Source organism: Mixophyes fleayi, chromosome 2 (assembly GCF_038048845.1).
Source record: "Mixophyes fleayi isolate aMixFle1 chromosome 2, aMixFle1.hap1, whole genome shotgun sequence".
NCBI classification, from domain to species: domain Eukaryota; kingdom Metazoa; phylum Chordata; class Amphibia; order Anura; family Limnodynastidae; genus Mixophyes; species Mixophyes fleayi.
The window spans coordinates 215,932,516-215,949,827 of NC_134403.1; the positions used below are offsets into that span (position 1 = coordinate 215,932,516).

At 40.8% G+C, this 17,312-nt stretch overlaps 1 protein-coding gene across 1 annotated transcript in view; it reads right to left on the minus strand.

Moving 5' to 3' along the window:
* Positions 1-4,698, minus strand: part of SH3D21 (SH3 domain containing 21) — a 67,415-nt gene extending 62,717 nt beyond the window's left edge. The window contains exon 1 of the mRNA XM_075195445.1: positions 4,408-4,698. Coding sequence (XP_075051546.1) covers positions 4,408-4,420 — 13 coding nt within the window. The 5' untranslated portion in view covers positions 4,421-4,698. The remainder of the gene's footprint in view (positions 1-4,407) is intronic.
* Between the last annotated feature and the right edge of the window lie 12,614 nt (positions 4,699-17,312).

The window sequence follows — 17,312 nt, forward strand, 5'->3', positions numbered from 1 at the left end:
GAGTGTAGCAATTGTGGAGAGAAGTTATTGCAGAGAAGTGTAATAAATAGAAAATTAATGTAACCGAGATTTTTGTGGGTGTTTGGACACTTGGTTGAGTTAGAGTGCATCTAAAGTTCAATCTGCCTCTAACAGTGCATCATTTTTGGGGGGAGGGGAGTGGATGTTTGTTATTTTTTTTTTTTTTTTTTTTATTATTTAGTGGTGAGGAGGTGGGAATTGTCCTTCCCAATAATAGAATGTTTATGTCATGCGGTCCTTTAACCATCTGAGTACCCCAATCTATGCTATTCTATCAATCTCATTCTGTAAAGAAATACATCATTACCTTCCATTCTTCTTCCATCAGGTTTTAGATTATGGCCTTATGTTCTATAAAGCCACTTGTTTTAAATATACTGCCTCTCTGAACTCTGTCAATAATCTCCATAATGCCTGGAAAATATTTCATACTTTAATAAATACACTAATTTCCATGTACCAATATCATATTTTTGTTTATTTTATAGTCTACCCTGTTGAATTTTATATAGTTATTTGGGGACTGATAGGACTTTGAAATGTAGACCTATGCTCTGTTGTCTTCCTTTGAGCTTAGGCTATTTTTTGCAGTAAAACTTTTAGCCATTCCACCATCATTCAGTTACACATTAAGCCCTGCAAAGAACCTAATGCCTTTCTAGTTAAGAGATATACACTGGTCCGCCCAGCTGCTTACCAATATAGAAAGCCTTTAGCTATTTGTGACCAGGTTGTGGATATTATCTGTTTTCTTTTCAAAATGTGGTAAGCCAAGCTGGACAGGACAAATACATTTTAAAAGCTAAATCCAGCTTACAGCATTGAACAAAGGGAAAAAATAGCACAGAAATTGCACAGAAACTCATAGCTACCATTAAGATATTAGCTTTTCAGCTGTAATTTGAGCTGAACTGATCAAAGTTAATGTCTGACAAATTCTGGTAAAGATCATTTATGAAAATGCAGAGTGAACAGGGCTGAATTTATAGTTGCAGGGGGTGCTGCGACTGTGGGACCTAGCAGTAAGGAGATCAGAGCGATATTGGTCCATCAGCTGCAGTGATGCAGTAAGGAGATCAGAGCGATATTGGTCCATCAGCTGCAGTGATGCAGTAAGGAGATCAGAGCGATATTGGTCCATCAGCTGCAGTGATGCAGTAAGGAGATCAGAGCGATATTGGTCCATCAGCTGCAGTGAGGGGGTCACAGCGACATTGGTCCATCAGCTGCAGTGATGCAGTGAGGGGATCAGAGCGATATAGGTCCATTAGCTGCAGTGATGCAGTGAGGGGATCACAGCTATATCGGTCCATCAGCTGCAGTGATGCAGTAAGGAGATCAGAGCGATATTGGTCCATTAGCTGCAGTGATGCAGTGACGGGGTCACAGTGATATAGGTCCATCAGCTGCAGTGATGCAGTGAGGGGGTCACAGTGACATCGGTCCATCAGCTGCAGTGATGCGTGAGGGGGTCACAGCGATATCTGTCCATCAGCTGCGGTGATTGCATGTTATGTCACTGGCAGTGAACATATTGTTTAGTGACATCCATAGGCAAACCGCCGGGGGGGTTCCTAGTGCCTGGAAACCCCCCTCCAAGCCTGGGGCACTGTATAATTGAGGTGGCTGGACCAGGCTCCCTCTTCACAAAGCTCTGCTTGAAAAGGGAGAGCTGCGTGCACCTAACAGTAGTGAACGCAGCATTGCCCATGTATATTATGGGGATAGGAATAGTAGGAGAGCAGCCAAGCACTGTCTAAAAATATAACCACGCCCCCATGCATGCTGGTCACGCCCACTGGTGGCGTGGTGTGGAAACCCCCCTCTACAAATCCTGCGTTTGCCCCTGACATCAGATGCCTATTTGTAAGCTAATGCACCTGTTTATATGCAGATGCTCATGGATTTGTGGGTCAAAAGATTGGCATATATGGAGGTGCAAGATTTTGCTTCTTCTGATCAGAGAAGCAGGACAGATCTGAGCTGTTGTTTGCTAAGTACAGGCTAGGTACTTCTGTGAATGCACTTAGGGGCCTATTTATTAATCATTATTTTCCTGTAAATTACCCGAAAAGAATAGATGCAAATCTAAGTATTCTGCAAATGTATTAATAGTGCATTTTTTTTCGAAATACAGAGCAGTCCCCATCAGTGGCGGATCCAGGGGGGGAGATCGGGGCATTCGCCCCCGCTAGCAGCAAAAAGCTAGGTCCTAGCCGCTGATTTAAATGGGAGGAGCGGGGCTAAGTGCAAGCGGGGCGGGGCTAAATGTGGGCCAGCCAATCAGAGTGGTCCCAGCCGGCGACCACAACGGGAGGGGGCGGGGCCAATCGCAGGTGGAAGGCGGGGTTAACGCAGGCCAGCCAATCAGAGCAAAGGAGGGGCGTGATTATGCAAAATCGCCCCCCCTAAACATAAAGTCTAGATGCGCCCCTGGTCCCCATTGATGTCTATGGGGACTACTCTATTCCACAATTTAGCAAGTGATGAAAAGGCATTTACACATTAGGTAATGTACGCCAGCTCAGGCTGGCATACATTAACGTATGTATAAATTTTCAGGTCTGCTGTATGGGAAGAGCATTGCGGTAGAGGAACTTCGGATCCCTCACCGCATCTTACTGCTCTCTCCCCTCCAGTCACTATCGGAAAAGTGATCTTTGCGATAGAAGAGGGGTCAAAGATAGAAGAGGGGTCTTGCCAGGAACAGCAGTCTTTCGTGACTGCTGTTCTTGTTGAAGTCTTTCCGATAAGGATTGATATAGATTAAGTTAAAAACGTGGACATTAATAAATAGGGACCTTACTGTTGAAACCACATGCAGAAGCAGGATTTATTTTCGCAAGACAAGATTATTTTAATGAGATTTCGAAAATGAAAATGGAAAGTGGAGTGGTGTTTCTGTAAAAGAACTTCGGAAATCCTAATAATCAGATGTCCTATACTTTCAATGGGTCAAGTTTTGCACCTTTCAGTTGCTTTTTTATGGAAAAGTGCATTTGTTTACACACTGGGGCCAGTGTAATAGACACATTAAAACACACATAAGTGGCACAGATAATAATGCCCTAATATAATGTAATATATTATAACCTACCCTAACATAAGCAGCTAAAGTCCTATTATCCCTCAATCGCATGATGACAATAAGACATAAATAAGGAAAATAGAGTGTTTTGGAATAATCAAAATATTCATTTAATGAAGAGGACTGTCCTAAAGTGGAACTAGGCATGACTTTGATGTTTAATGTGTTTCCACTATATGAATTTCTGGGTGGATCAGCTATCCTTCAAAAGTAGGTGCAGACTAATAAAAGTCACTCTTCAAATACACAATGCATTGTGCTTTATACAAAATTATACAATTGGAAAAGTGTTGTGCTTTTGCACTTTTATTTGTAACTAACTTTTCATGTGTTACTGTACCTTTGTGCACCATGTTAGTAAGTTAACCTCAATTATTTTATGCATGATACAAGATAAAAATATATGTATGCAAATGAGGTGCTAAGAATACAGTATATTGAAATATATTTTCAATAATTCCTTCTTGTAGTGCCACTTATCCTTTAAATAAACACAGCATTTGCTGTTCTGCACTATTGTTCAGCCGCATAATAAGATGTAGGATGTATACCCCGGAAAGGTGGGAACATGCTTGTTGGGCAGCTCTCTCCTTCTCTCAGCATGTTGCCGTTTCAATACGAATTTAATGTGCGTTTAAGAAGTGTTTGCCATAGGAATTACTGATCCCTGCGACTGCTCTATTTCAGCCCAGTTTACACATATTTTGCTCGCGATCAGGGCAGCGTGGGCAGTTGCATATAAGTAACTGGATACTACCTGAAAGTAAACAAACTGAAGGCTCTATTGCATGTATTGCTAGCGACTGTAAATTGTCAGACTATCCGGCTGGAGTCAGGGACAAAGTTTATCTAATATTGACATAATGATACGATAAAAAAAAATAGGACCCTGCCCTGAGCAGCGCATATCAGTCAGCATATGTTGAGCATTTTCATCCCACAATAGAGAATGTAAGTACTAAAATAATACAGAGTACAAAAAAAACCAATCCAAATTGTATGTAAATAACCTAAGCATGTATGTCCATTGAGTTTCTTTGAAAGAGCCAAACAGTATTTGCATTCATGTAACTTAAATAACTATGCAAGGTATAGAAATACAAAAGCCTAGCATCAATGAATCAATAGACAAAAACTACAACACTAAATAACACTGTAACAAACCTGCTATATGCTAGATATGTTTTCTTTGCTGCATAGCATGCCATTTACCTATTCACTTTAAGTTATTGTCATTCTCTGCAAAAACACGCAGCAGCCAACTTCTATGCTTAACATGCAAGTTCAGCGGCACTTACCCAGTGTACTCATGCTGTGAACGTATCTTGTGGCTGGGCACTGTAGAGAAAATTACATCTAGATAAATGTCGTAAGGCCTTGCGGTGGCCCCAGCTTCCTGCTTTTTACAACTTTCTAAAGAAACAGTTCCTTTTAATCCTGTAGCTCACGAGAAGGAAAAGCTTGCCATGACACGAGCAAAAGGATTGGGTGGTGGAAAACAGGAAAGGCAAGTGAAAGGAAGGAATTCTAGAATAGACAGACATCGAGTTTGATACACTTTATATAAAGTAAGAGAGGAGTGAACAGGTTTTACAAGAATACAGCATAGGTTAAATTGAAGAAACTGGTAATATGTGTTCGTAATAAGACAGGAATGTCCTTTAGGTGAGCATGAACAGGGTTTAAAGCAACCAATCAATAAAGATAAGGTATCTCTGTAGATTTACATGTGGCAGTCCTTTTTATATAAGTTCAACCCACAGCAAGACATAAAGGACTTTTCTTTACTTTGAAGAAATTTAAAGCATTTAAACTTTTTAATGAATTTATTCTCATTAAAATCCAAGATTTTATACTGAGAGCCACTTAGGACCTGCCATAAAATGTTGATAAGCCGTACATATTATCTACGTAAAAATCACTTATTTTGCTCTGTGCTTCACACAACTGTTTGTGGAATTGTGGTCCATGATAGGAGGTATACTGGCAAAAGTCAAAATTTTACTTCTGCTCAGTTCTGGACCATTCCATTAATTAGCTACAACATTTCTATTATTTTACTGAAATATTGCTGATTGGAGCATCATTTATGTCTTAAATAAGTCGAAATAGCATGAGGATGTCAAGGGCAATCATTTCATGTGTCACATTTCCACAATTAATTATAATGGTTCTTGTTTGCATATCAATGTGCTTTCTCTTTAACAACTATGTCTGAAATTATCCCAGTACCCAGATGCCAGGGACTGTAGCAGGTGGACTCTATGCTCATTATCTCTCGACATTATTGGGAACCAGCCCATGCTCTCTAGAGCTGGGGCTGGTTCAGGGATTCACGGGGGGCGGAGGACAGGTGGGAGAATGGGGGGTGCAAACGCTGTATGGTTTTACTTATTTATTCTTAATTTAATTTATTTAAATTAAATTTTTGTTTCTCCCACTCCTTTCAATAGCCCATTCATTTCAATGTTATTTCTGTGTGTGTATTTCAAGTCTGTAAGAGTTTTGCATTTATATGCCTTTTCAGATGAGACTTTCACGTGTGGTTTTGTGACATACATTTTTACTATTTGGAATTGGTGGCCCCTCTTTGGTCCTTGTTACAAAATTTGTTAGACAGATCCTTGAATTACCCTTTAATATATTCATACTAGAAAATAGTGAACGAGAAAAAGACGCACTTCTTTAATTTAATGAAATGTGAACAAGTGAATAAAATCATTTGAGACAGCAGCCAAGGACAGTTGAGACCAAAGTGCATGTACAAAACAAAACAAAAATGTTGTCCTAGAGAACGTCAAGATACCTTGACGTTGGCAGGTGAGCTTAATCCCAATCTAGCTATATTGTGCACAAAATTCTCCTTTATGTAAATGCTGACACATTGTGATTTTTATATATTGTTTGTTTCTGAGCACCGGAAAACATTTTTCTAACATATTCATACCTATTAATTAGGTCAACACTAAGGTGTCTTATTTCCAAAGTAAATTAATTTAGTTTCCTTAAATATAATGTGCTTATTCCAGTCCTTATATTAATGAGAATGCCTGTATCTGAAGCCATCTAGTTCTCCTTTGAGAGAAGCCCCAAACTCTACCCTATATGGAAGATGCAATCTAACTTGTAACTTTTACAATATTAATACTATGTTTGCATCATGTGCATTTATCCTCCTTTTTATGCATCACAGCTTTTTACTCACCTTTGCAGCTGCTGACTGACACTGAGTGCTGCTACACAGCTTTCTGTTAACTACTTTTCCTAATTCCTCTTCAACCCCAATTTTCCCATTTATCATGTATGTAGCATAGTTATTACCATGGCCTAGTTGTATAGCCCTATATTTAAGTTCCAATTCATCTGTCACTTCACTTCCCAGTTTGCAATATTGCCTATCTTATTATTTTTATTATCCTTTATTTATAGTTTACACACCTATCCTGTTCTCACCATTTCCTCACCTCACTTGTAACCTCTCATAATCCTTTCTTTCTGTCATACTTTCAATTGTCTATTCCATGATTATCTTTAGTATTATTATGTTTTGCTCCTCTCTCACTTCTGTACTCTCCCTCTAACCCCATTTCCCTTGTCCAACCTTCCTATATTCTCCCGCCTCCTTCCTCCCCATGACCCTTCCCTTCCCTTCCCACCCCTCTCCTCTTTTCTCTCCTCTGCTTCTGTGCCCCTGATCTGACTCAATGTCCCCTCTTTCATTTTTCCCTCTCTCCTCGTCCCCTTTGCTGCTCTTCTCTCTGCTTCCTTCTGTTCCAACCTACCCATTCCCTCTTTCACCCTGGAAATCTATTCCCTTGTATCAATCCTTCCTTCTCCTGCCTCTCCCTCTCCTGTTCAGACCCCCCTAATGAGCCCCATCTCCACTCCTACCCCACCTCTTGCTACCCTTTTCTCTGTCCCCTACCCACAGACACGTCCCCTCCTAGTTCTGTTTCTCATCCTATTCCAACCCTCTCTCCCTTTCATGCCTATCGCTCAATATCACACACACCCTTGCAGTCAAGCAACCCCGAAAACCCCATCAAATCTCTCCTCTTCCCTTTCTTCTTTTTTCCTGTGGTCTCTGTAACAAACTGACCTCTATCCATGATCTCTTTATGGCTAGATCTTTCAACCTGCTTGCCGTCACTGAAACCTGGCTATCTCCTGAGTACACCACCTCTCCTGCTGCTCTTTCTGGGGCCTGGGGACTGGTGATGTTGGCATACTTATCTCCCCCTGCTGCTCTCTCTAGGTTCATCCCCCTGAACCATCCCTCTCTTTCTCCTCTTTTGAGGTACACTCTATGCGCCTCTTCCATCCAGCCCACCTGCGTGTTTCTTTTATCTACCCATCCACCTCCTGGACCTGACTCTCAATTCCATAATAACTTCACCACCTGGCTTGATTACTTTCTCTCCTCTGACCTTCCCTCCCTCATCTTGGGGGACTTCAATATCTCTATAGACAACCCCTCATACCCCGCTGCTTAAAAACTTCTCTCCCTCTCCTCCTCCTTTGGTCTCTCTCAATGGACCTCCTCTCCCACACACCACAGTGGCCACTCCCTTGATCTGGTTTTCTCGTACCTCGGTACTTTCTCCGACCTCATTAATTCACCTTTTCCTCTCTCTGACCACCATCTCCTCTCTTTTAGCATCTCTCCACCCATCTCACCTTTCCCATTGCCTAAGGTTGCTCTCACCATGCATAATCTTGACACCACTGATCTTACCACATTCTCATCCTCGTTAGTCTCACTCCTCTCCTATCACCACTATTTCTTGCCCCGATGAGGCTGTCCTTCTATAATCACACCCTTACCACTGCACTCTGTCGCCTCGGATGTCACCATTAAACTTCGTCGGACCCTGCCTCAACTGTGGCGCTCAAAACTTACCTGCTTTTTTCAAAAATGCTTCCGCAGTGCGGAACTGCTCGGGAGAAAGTCATGCACTCATGCTGACTTCCACCACTTCAAGTTCATACTTGTCTTTAACAGTTCTGCCCTATCACTCCCTAAACAATCCTTCTTTAAAGCTCTCATTTCCTCCCAATTCTTCTGCCTCCATCACCTTTTTGCCATCTTCAACTCCCTCCTCTTCCCTCCCCACTCCCCTCCTTGCTCTCTGCTATCGACTTTACTACCCACTTCACCTCCAAAATTGAGTCAATACGTCATGACATCTCCTCCCAGCAGTACCTTCTTGCCCCAACCTCTCTCCCTTACTACCCACTTTGTCCTCGCTCCCACCATCCTCTGTGGGCGCTATCTTCTTCCCCTCCTCCCCACTTGGTAGCCCATCCTCCTTTTCTTCCTATACTCTGGTATCTGCAGATAAAGTCTGCACCCTTATCTCCTCCTCACCCTCCTCCACCTGCCCACAGGACCCCATCTCCTCTGCTTCCTCTCTCTTGAGTCCTACCCAACCTTTCCCTCTCCTCTGGAATCTTCCCCTCCTCCTTTAAACATGCTCCTGTCTCCCCCATACTCAAGAAACCATCCCTCGACCCTGCCTCTCTCACTAATTACCGTCTATTTCCCTCCTTTTTGCCTCCAAACTTCCAGAACGGATTGTCTACAACTGTCTCACCTCCTTTCTCTCTTCTCACTCACTCCTTGACCCACTCCAATCCGGTTTTCGCCCCCTTCACTCCATCGAACCTGCCCTCACTAAGGTCACTAATGACATTCTCTTTGCTAAATCCAAAGGACATCCTTCTCTGATGCCTTCAATACCGTTGACCACTCCCTCCTTTTGCAAACTCTCACATTTTTTGGCCTCTGTAACACTGTCCTCTCCTGGTTTTCATCTTACCTCACCAACTGCTCATTTTCAGTCTCTACACCTAATTCCACACTACCATACACTCTTCCCTTACCTGTTAGAATTCCCAAAGGATACGTTCTTGGCCCCCTGTTCTTTTCTCTCTACACCTCCTCCCTTGGTCACCTCATCCGCTCCGTTGGCCTCCTACCACCTGTGTGCTGATTACACCCAAATCTATCTTTCATTCCTGACCTCTCTCCTTCCCTTATGTCTCTTGTCTTTTACTGTCTCTCGGCCATCTCATCTTGGATTTCCCAATGCTTTCTTAAATTCAATATTTCCAAAAGAATAAAAGAAAAATTAGTGAGGATTGCCATGCCTTAAATATAACAGTGAAAATTATATAAAATACACTTCATTAAGATCAGCTTGTATATAGTTTGCTAAATTCCTTTTTGGTACCGATGACCACTCAGTCGTTTTGCAAACTCTCAAATCTATTGGACTCTGTAACACTGTCCTCTACTGGTTTTCCTCTTACCTCACCAACTGCTCATTTTCAGTCTCTACACATGACTCTACATCCACCCCCTCTTCCCTTACCTGTCAGAGTTCCAAGGTTCCTTTCTTGGCCCTTGCTCTTCATCATCATCATCATCATCATTTATTTATATAGCGTCACTAGTTCCGCAGCGCTGTACAGAGAACTCACTCACATCAGTCCCTGCCCCATTGGAGCTTACAGTCTAAATTCCCTAACATACACACAGACAGACGGAAACACAGACTAGGGTCAGTTTGATAGCAGCCAATTAACCTACCAGTATGTTTTTTTTCTCTTCCACTGCTCTTTCTCTGCTGTCCCCCTCCACCAGTCCCTACATTGGCTCTCCATGGCCCACAGAATTACATTTAAACTCTTTACCCTCACCTTAAAAGCTATCAATCAATCCCCTCCTACATCTCCAACCTCATCTCATCTCACCTATACTCCTCGATGCCCCCTGCGCTCTGCCAATGACTGCCGCCTCACAACTTCACTGATCACTTCTTCCCACTCCCGCTTCCAGGATTTTCCCCAGGCTGCTCCTCAGCTGTGGAATGATCTCCCATGCTCCATCAGGTTAGCCTCTACTCTCAAATGCTTCAAGCGTGCACTTAAGACTCATTTCTTTATTCAGGCCTATCATTCTTCCTCCTAACTCCCCTGTCCTGGCTTTCTCCCCCCACTCGATACCACCCTATTTGTGTCTCCACCTTTCTTTAAGGATGTAAGTTCTCACAAGCAGGGCCCTCTTTCTTTGTGTTGTCCTTCTAATATTCCATCACCTTCTGTACCTCTTGGTCTGCTTCCCTAGCCCTGTTTTCTTAAGCTTAGACCTACTGATTACTACCATAATGCGAACTCACTGTCCCTCATATAATTTGATCTACATAACCATGTTACCTATATTTTAATTCATTATGTCTGGTCTTTGTATTTTGTTCTTCGTGTATCATGTTATGTGTAATGGATCATTACACAGCGTCTTACAGGCGGCAACATCAAAACAGGACAAAACAGTAAACAAATAACAATACAACAATACAACTTTAACACAGCTAATAATAGTCTAAATGGGCAATGGGGTGTAAGGGGTATATTCAGCACAAGCTGAATCCTGTGCCCATGAGTGTGGGTGCGACTAACAAGATCAGAGTCACTGATAGAGGTGTGAAGACAATGTTGGAGTGGAGTCAAGGGGCAGAGAGCCCAAAGAGGAGCTGCAAAGTGTAGCTGGTGAGTAAAAGTCATAGGTAATGAAAAGAAGAGGAACAGGAAGGAAAAGGGCCCTGTTTAAGAGAGCTTACAATCTAAATGGAAAGGGGCAGACAAAGTTGACAAAAGGAGGCGAGTCAGTGTACATCTACTACATCTTTCTTTAGTCCCGCTACCTGTGCTAGTTCCAATGTTCTCACAATTTATGCTAATTAGTTGATGTTGGATCCAGTGTTCGAAGTGGGGGTGTATATTTCTTCATAGTAAAACTATAAAATTTCATTCACATACATTCCTATTACAATTTCCACACTGCCACTTCTAATTTTTCCCTTCAAACACTGGTTGGAAATCTATTCTGAACAGCTTATTACATCTCATCCCAGTTTTCTGGTTCTGAAGACCACTGCATTAAACTCACTGTCATGTTCTTGGACTTCACTGTCATGGAGTATGATATTGCTGCCATGGCTCATTAACGATAATAATGCACATTTATTACTGTAGTAACGGTAATAGTGCGAGGCTCGTATTGTTTAGAACAACGCAGGGAATTGAATATGCCCCAATGTGTGTCATATAAACTCACCAAATGCATTTCACTGTCACACAAGACTGCATTTTTGGAAGCCAAGCAGGATGAATCTATTGCTCTCATGGTACCCTGGTGCTCAAATCAGCATGGAAAAGCAATAATGAGTATTCTTAAGACCAGTCACTCTTCAATTAAATGGTGTTCACAGTTTGTGTTCAGTAACCAACTGCATCAGCACATTCTTGTTTTTGGCTGACAGGAGTAGAACTGAGTGGCAGAATACGAGTTGTGTATCCTGGTATGCCTCTATTGGCATTACTGATCTACTCAGCTGTTATTTGAATCAGTGTTGACACACTCATGCTGACACACCTGACACCCACTATCATGCCTTTTTCAATGTCACTAAAGTATTTTGTCTTACCCATTTTCTTCTGCATTGCACACACAAACATGATACGTTGATACTTGCCTTAAATAGCATTATCTACTCATAATATGCTGTCAATGACTGACCAGTCAATTACAAAGGGCAGGTATGTATAATTTACTGGATACTCAGTTTGTCCATAGACCGTAAAACAAAACAATAATTACCCTTTGCTGATCCAAAACCTCTGGTGGCCTGACCTTTCATAATTTTAAAGCATATTACTTGGCAACAAAATGGAAAGGTTTAATGTCTACACCCTTCATAACATATTCTAGTTGTACATAAAGTATGTCATTCTAGCAATTGAGAAGTAACACTTTGATGCATCCTTTATTATATTTGGGTAACTACACACAGGTGTTTTTCATCCTCCAAGCCATGGAGAGTTCCATTTTCAATGTTGGACAGAGGGAAGATGCAGGACAGATACATGTGCACAAGGGAGCTCAGAGCCTCAAGAAAACAAACAAGTTATATCATAAAATGTTATCACTGAATGCTGTTCAAAGGTTTAAATTACATACTAAACAATGCTTTTATGGTTGAAAAGTTATTTTTATATCGCAAGAAGATATAAAGAAAATATTAAGCTGAAAATTTTAGCTTTAGAAATGTAAGCTGTAAATAGAATTTCTAACTGTATGTGTCCTTAAGTTGTTAAATAAGCAAAATAAAACTGTAATAATGATGTTATACTCTTTCCACCCACACATTTGTCATGCCTTCCATATTGTCATTAAACTTATTTTGTTCTGTCCCTCAATGTTCGTTATGATACATTATAAACATTGAGTATTATTTATATAATACTGTAAATTATTGTGAATATATGAGCATTATCCAGAAATGATTGAAAAATCTAATTTCAACATAGTGTGTCTGGTGCAGTTGGGGGTAAATTTATCAAGCTATGGGTTTGAAATAGTGGAGATGTTGCCTATAGCAACCAGTCAGATTTTTTTATGTCATTTTGTAGAATGTACTAAATAAATAACTAGAATCTGATTGGTTGCTATAGACATCTTAGCTTTTTCAAACCCACAGCTTGACAAATGAACCCCTTGGACTCTAATTGGGTGTAATTTACCCTAAAAAAAACCCTGATGTAAACATAGTATATTTACGCCCATCTACTGAGCCGCACGCATCTTAAGATCAATGCACCAGCAGCATATGCTCCCCACCTACTCGGGCACATGTCACAGACACTTACGCTTGCGCCCATGTAAGTGCAACAAAGCATTTGCTGTTAGACATTAACTAATATGTAAAAAAAATCTCTCTAATACAGCAGAAACAACTTCCCATCTCACAGTGGCGGATCCAGTGGGGTAGGGGGGGCGATCGGGGCAATCGCCCCCCTTAGCAGGGGCTTGCTGCCGGCGGCTGCACATTATTATTATTATTATTGTTTTAAACACAATCAGAGCAGCCGGGCAGCACATTGTCACTACCGAGCGGACCTGCACATACTGTGCAGCCGCTGGCAGCCTTAAAAGTCAGAAAGGGGGCGGGGCCTAAATTGCCCCCCCCCAAATCACCCAGGGTAGAAAAACTTTCTAGATCCGCCCCTGCCATCTCATGTACCAAAAAAACAATTTTTATTTTGCTTAAACATACACAAAAAAACCATAATATATGCCAATAGGTGTTCATTAGTGTCAGAAACGGTCACCACTATCATTCGCTATTTGCATTTGTCCCTGACCACCTGCAAATAATGGCTCTCTCAGGCGTATATGCATATTTACCCAGCCTGTATCTGTTTGCAATTACGCAAACATGCCCTTACTGTAGTCAGCCCATATTAGAATGCCCCTGTCTCGGTCCATCCTACCTCCAGATGTAGACTGGTGTAAATAGCAGAATTATGCAAATCATCATCATCATCATCACCATTTATTTATATAGTGCCACTAATTCCGCAGCGCTGTACAGAGAACTCACTCACATCAGTCCCTGCCCCATTGGAGCTTACAGTCTAAATTCCCTAATATAGACACACACTTACACACAGCAAGGGAGAGACTAGGGTCAATTTTGATAGCAGCCAATTAACCTAACACTATGTTTTTGAAGTGTGGGAGGAAACCGGAGCACCCAGAGGAAACCCACGCAAACACAGGGAGAACATACAAACTCCACACAGATAAGGCCATGGTCGGGAATCGACCTAATGACCCCAGTGCTGTGAGGCAGAAGTGCTAACCACTAAGCCACTGTGCTGCATGGTTGCATGTGCATGCTGCAGACAGTGGACATGCATGCTCAGAGCGATTCCATGCAAGATAGAGATCATCAAAATACCCACAGCTGCACAATGTCTTTTTGACTGTGTGAGTGAATTAGTAAGCACAGTGGTAACATGACAGGGGCTAGAAGCCACAGACTGTGAGTTATATAGTGGAACGAGCAGGGGGCTTAGACTTTGCCCCATTCAATTTCAGAGGTACTTCATCCTAAATATTTCTGAAAAGCCGACTTGTATTTCAGGACATGCAGTTAGGACTGCCGCAAAGATCTGTAATCATGGATGGTAAGGAGTTAGGTATGGGAAGGAAGGAAGTCATAAAGACTTAGCAGCTTGGAATGTGGGTGGAGTGGACGATACTTCTCAGAACATATAATCGGGTGACTGAAGATGTTATTAAAGCTATTTAATCTCATTCAGTGCTATTGTAACAGACATGTTTCACTTCCTTTACATCGGTTTCTCAGGCATCTACTCAGGTTCTGCCAGCAGGTCATATTGTGATGAATGGCCTATGTAATAACTGGGTATAATTATTACTCAAGTCATTTAATTAAAACCACTGCATAGTTAATTAAATCTTTATACCTGTTGGAGGTACTTTAGAAACTGTGCTTATTGAACCCAGGCCGTATATTAAAGTGGAAATACATACATGGACGTGAACTGCATTGCTTCATTTTCCTTTGAATGCGAAAAGTTTTGTTAGCTCAACAAAATGGAAATGTTTAATATCTACACCCTTCATAATATATACTAATTGGACAGAAAGTATGTCATACTAGCAATTGAGAAGTAACACTTTGATGCATCCTTTATTTTATTTGAGTAACTACACACAGGTGTTTTTCATCCTACATGCCATGGAGTATTCTATTTTCAACGCTGGACAGAGGGAAGATGCAGGACAGATACATGTACGCAAGGGAGCTCATGTACTGTTAGGTGTACGTGTTTTATTTGTGCAAGATACTCATTTTCCATGTAGATGTACATTCATATGCAGATTTTGGTGCATCACACACTTCCTTACTCTTAGAGAGGCGAGAAAGGGAAGTGAACAGGCAGACACGCATAGGCCAAGTATGGGAAGGATATGTTTTAGGAATTGCACCTTAAGTAGATCTGGACTCAGGAGGCAGATCTCTTGCGGGTGCTGTTGCAACAATACACAGTGATGATGACCATCAGCAACAACAGCAGGCCGCTTCTGATTGGCCGATTATGGACCGAACCCTGATAGTACTTAAATCATTAGTGTGACGGTTATATTATTGTCTATGCACATTACTTTTTATTTCTATTTGGACTACAACAGGAAAGATTTCCATTTGAAGTGAACCAATAGATGTATTTAATCTGTATTTGTATTGGTAATAATATTTTATATTCAAAATGTGACTTAATATTTATGGCATAATAGCATTTATTAATAACTGTCCAGACTCTATTCTCTCATTATTATATTGTGTACAACTAGAGTTATGAGACTTTCGCATTTCTGCTAACACTGTCAAGCCTCGTTTCTACATTACCTCTACACAATCACAGTGTGTACTTATACAGTCTTGTTTTTCCTAACGTAAAGCTGGACGCATCCAACGGATCATATGCACATAAATATGCTTCATCATGTGTTCATATTTTTCTGCATAAACGCGGGAAGCAAAGGCTTCAAACTCAACATGAGTCAAGAAAGAGCTCATTCATCCCTATGATGAAAGGTACAGTATGGGCATCCTAGTATAATGTATAACAGAATATGCCTCTATACACCATTGCCCCTTCCACCAATACAAATCTGTAAAATTGAGGACACCAACGTCCCTTGAAAAAAAATAAAAAAATTGTAACTATTTTTTGTTATCAAATATATTGATATAGGTGAATGTTGCGTCATGGATTCTGCAATGTGCTGAGTGACGCCAATACAAATAACTGGGCTGCGTTATGTAAATTAGCAGGTGTATATTTTACAAATATTCAAGCACAACATACATATAATTACACACAATCATGCACAAAGAAATGATCACCTGTTGCTTTCTCTGAGTCACTGTGGGGTGTACAGCTAAACATTTTAACAGCAGTAACAAAAAAAAATTAAAGGAGCATTTTCTTTTATGTAAATCAGTATACGTAAGACTAGTGCATCAAATTACAGAGAAACACATCTATCCCAGTCATTCAGTATAATAGATATACCATGAAGGGGGTCGCTTGGCCATGGGGCGGGAAGGCAGTTAAAGGCTATGACAGGCTTCTGGGGATCTGGGTGTGTGTATCGAGCTACCAATCACAGCCTTAAACTAAGCATATTGATTCCCCAGTACTTGGATAATTTTCTTGCAGTTAACATCAATTCCTGTTCTTTGTGTGTACTTACCCAGAGATGTAATTAGCACTTTTACATAAAAGTCTAAGCTGCATTCAGCAAGTGGGCTAAAGCAGCTTGACCTTACTCAACCATGCTGTGTACACAGCCAAACCCACAGCTTTCAGAATCAACAATATTTTTTTCAACACAGCTATGATGCAAAGAAATTGCTATACACTGTCATGATGAAACAGATCCCCAGCAAAGAGTTCCTTAACAGAAATATGAATTACAGAACAGACATCTGTCAGTAGTACATTCGGACACCCGAAAATGAAAAACATTATCAGCAGGTAGTGATTTTTGAACAAGATTGTAAAGGTGGTCATTTAAAGATGTATGCAAATCCAGTATAGAGAATGTACTTTTGGATGCCCAAATTCAATATTGAGATGATCATTGCATTTCCATGACGGTAATGGCACTATAGCGTTTATATATCAACCATCAGTACTGAATTTCATGAAATAGCATATCCATCCAATGTCCAAGATAGTTGATTGCCATTTAATTGCCAGAGCTCTGCAGTGCAAATGATAGTCATTGGTATGTTTAAGCAGCAGTCCAGAGTCAGTGGTTGGTTCAATGAGCATATCCCGCCTCGGACACGTCAGGATAAGTTTGCACTTTGGCATCTGCTCATAGACTAACTCCCTGTTCTGATGCTTATCATTTGCTCTGCAAAGCTCTGACATTCTTCAGACACTGGTGCGATTTGCTATTTCAAGAACTGGTGAGACACTTAAAGCCTACCTATTTGCATTAGAACATTTCCAGATATAAAGTGGGACATTCGTCCCTAAAGGAGACTTTTTCACCCTTGGCTTAACAAAACTCTTATGGATTAAGCATATTTATTGCCTCAATTGCTTTATTATATTCATTTTCCTAACTGGACATTTTTTTTTAAAAAAAAAGTTAGGAATATATATCCCGTTATCGTATGGTTTATAACTTTGTAAAATCTATAACCATCTATATTTATTATTTTTTCTTTAATAATAATTGTAACACTTGACTCAGTTCTAAAGATTTATATTATGGGTGTTTACTAATTAAGGGACTGCAATAGACAGT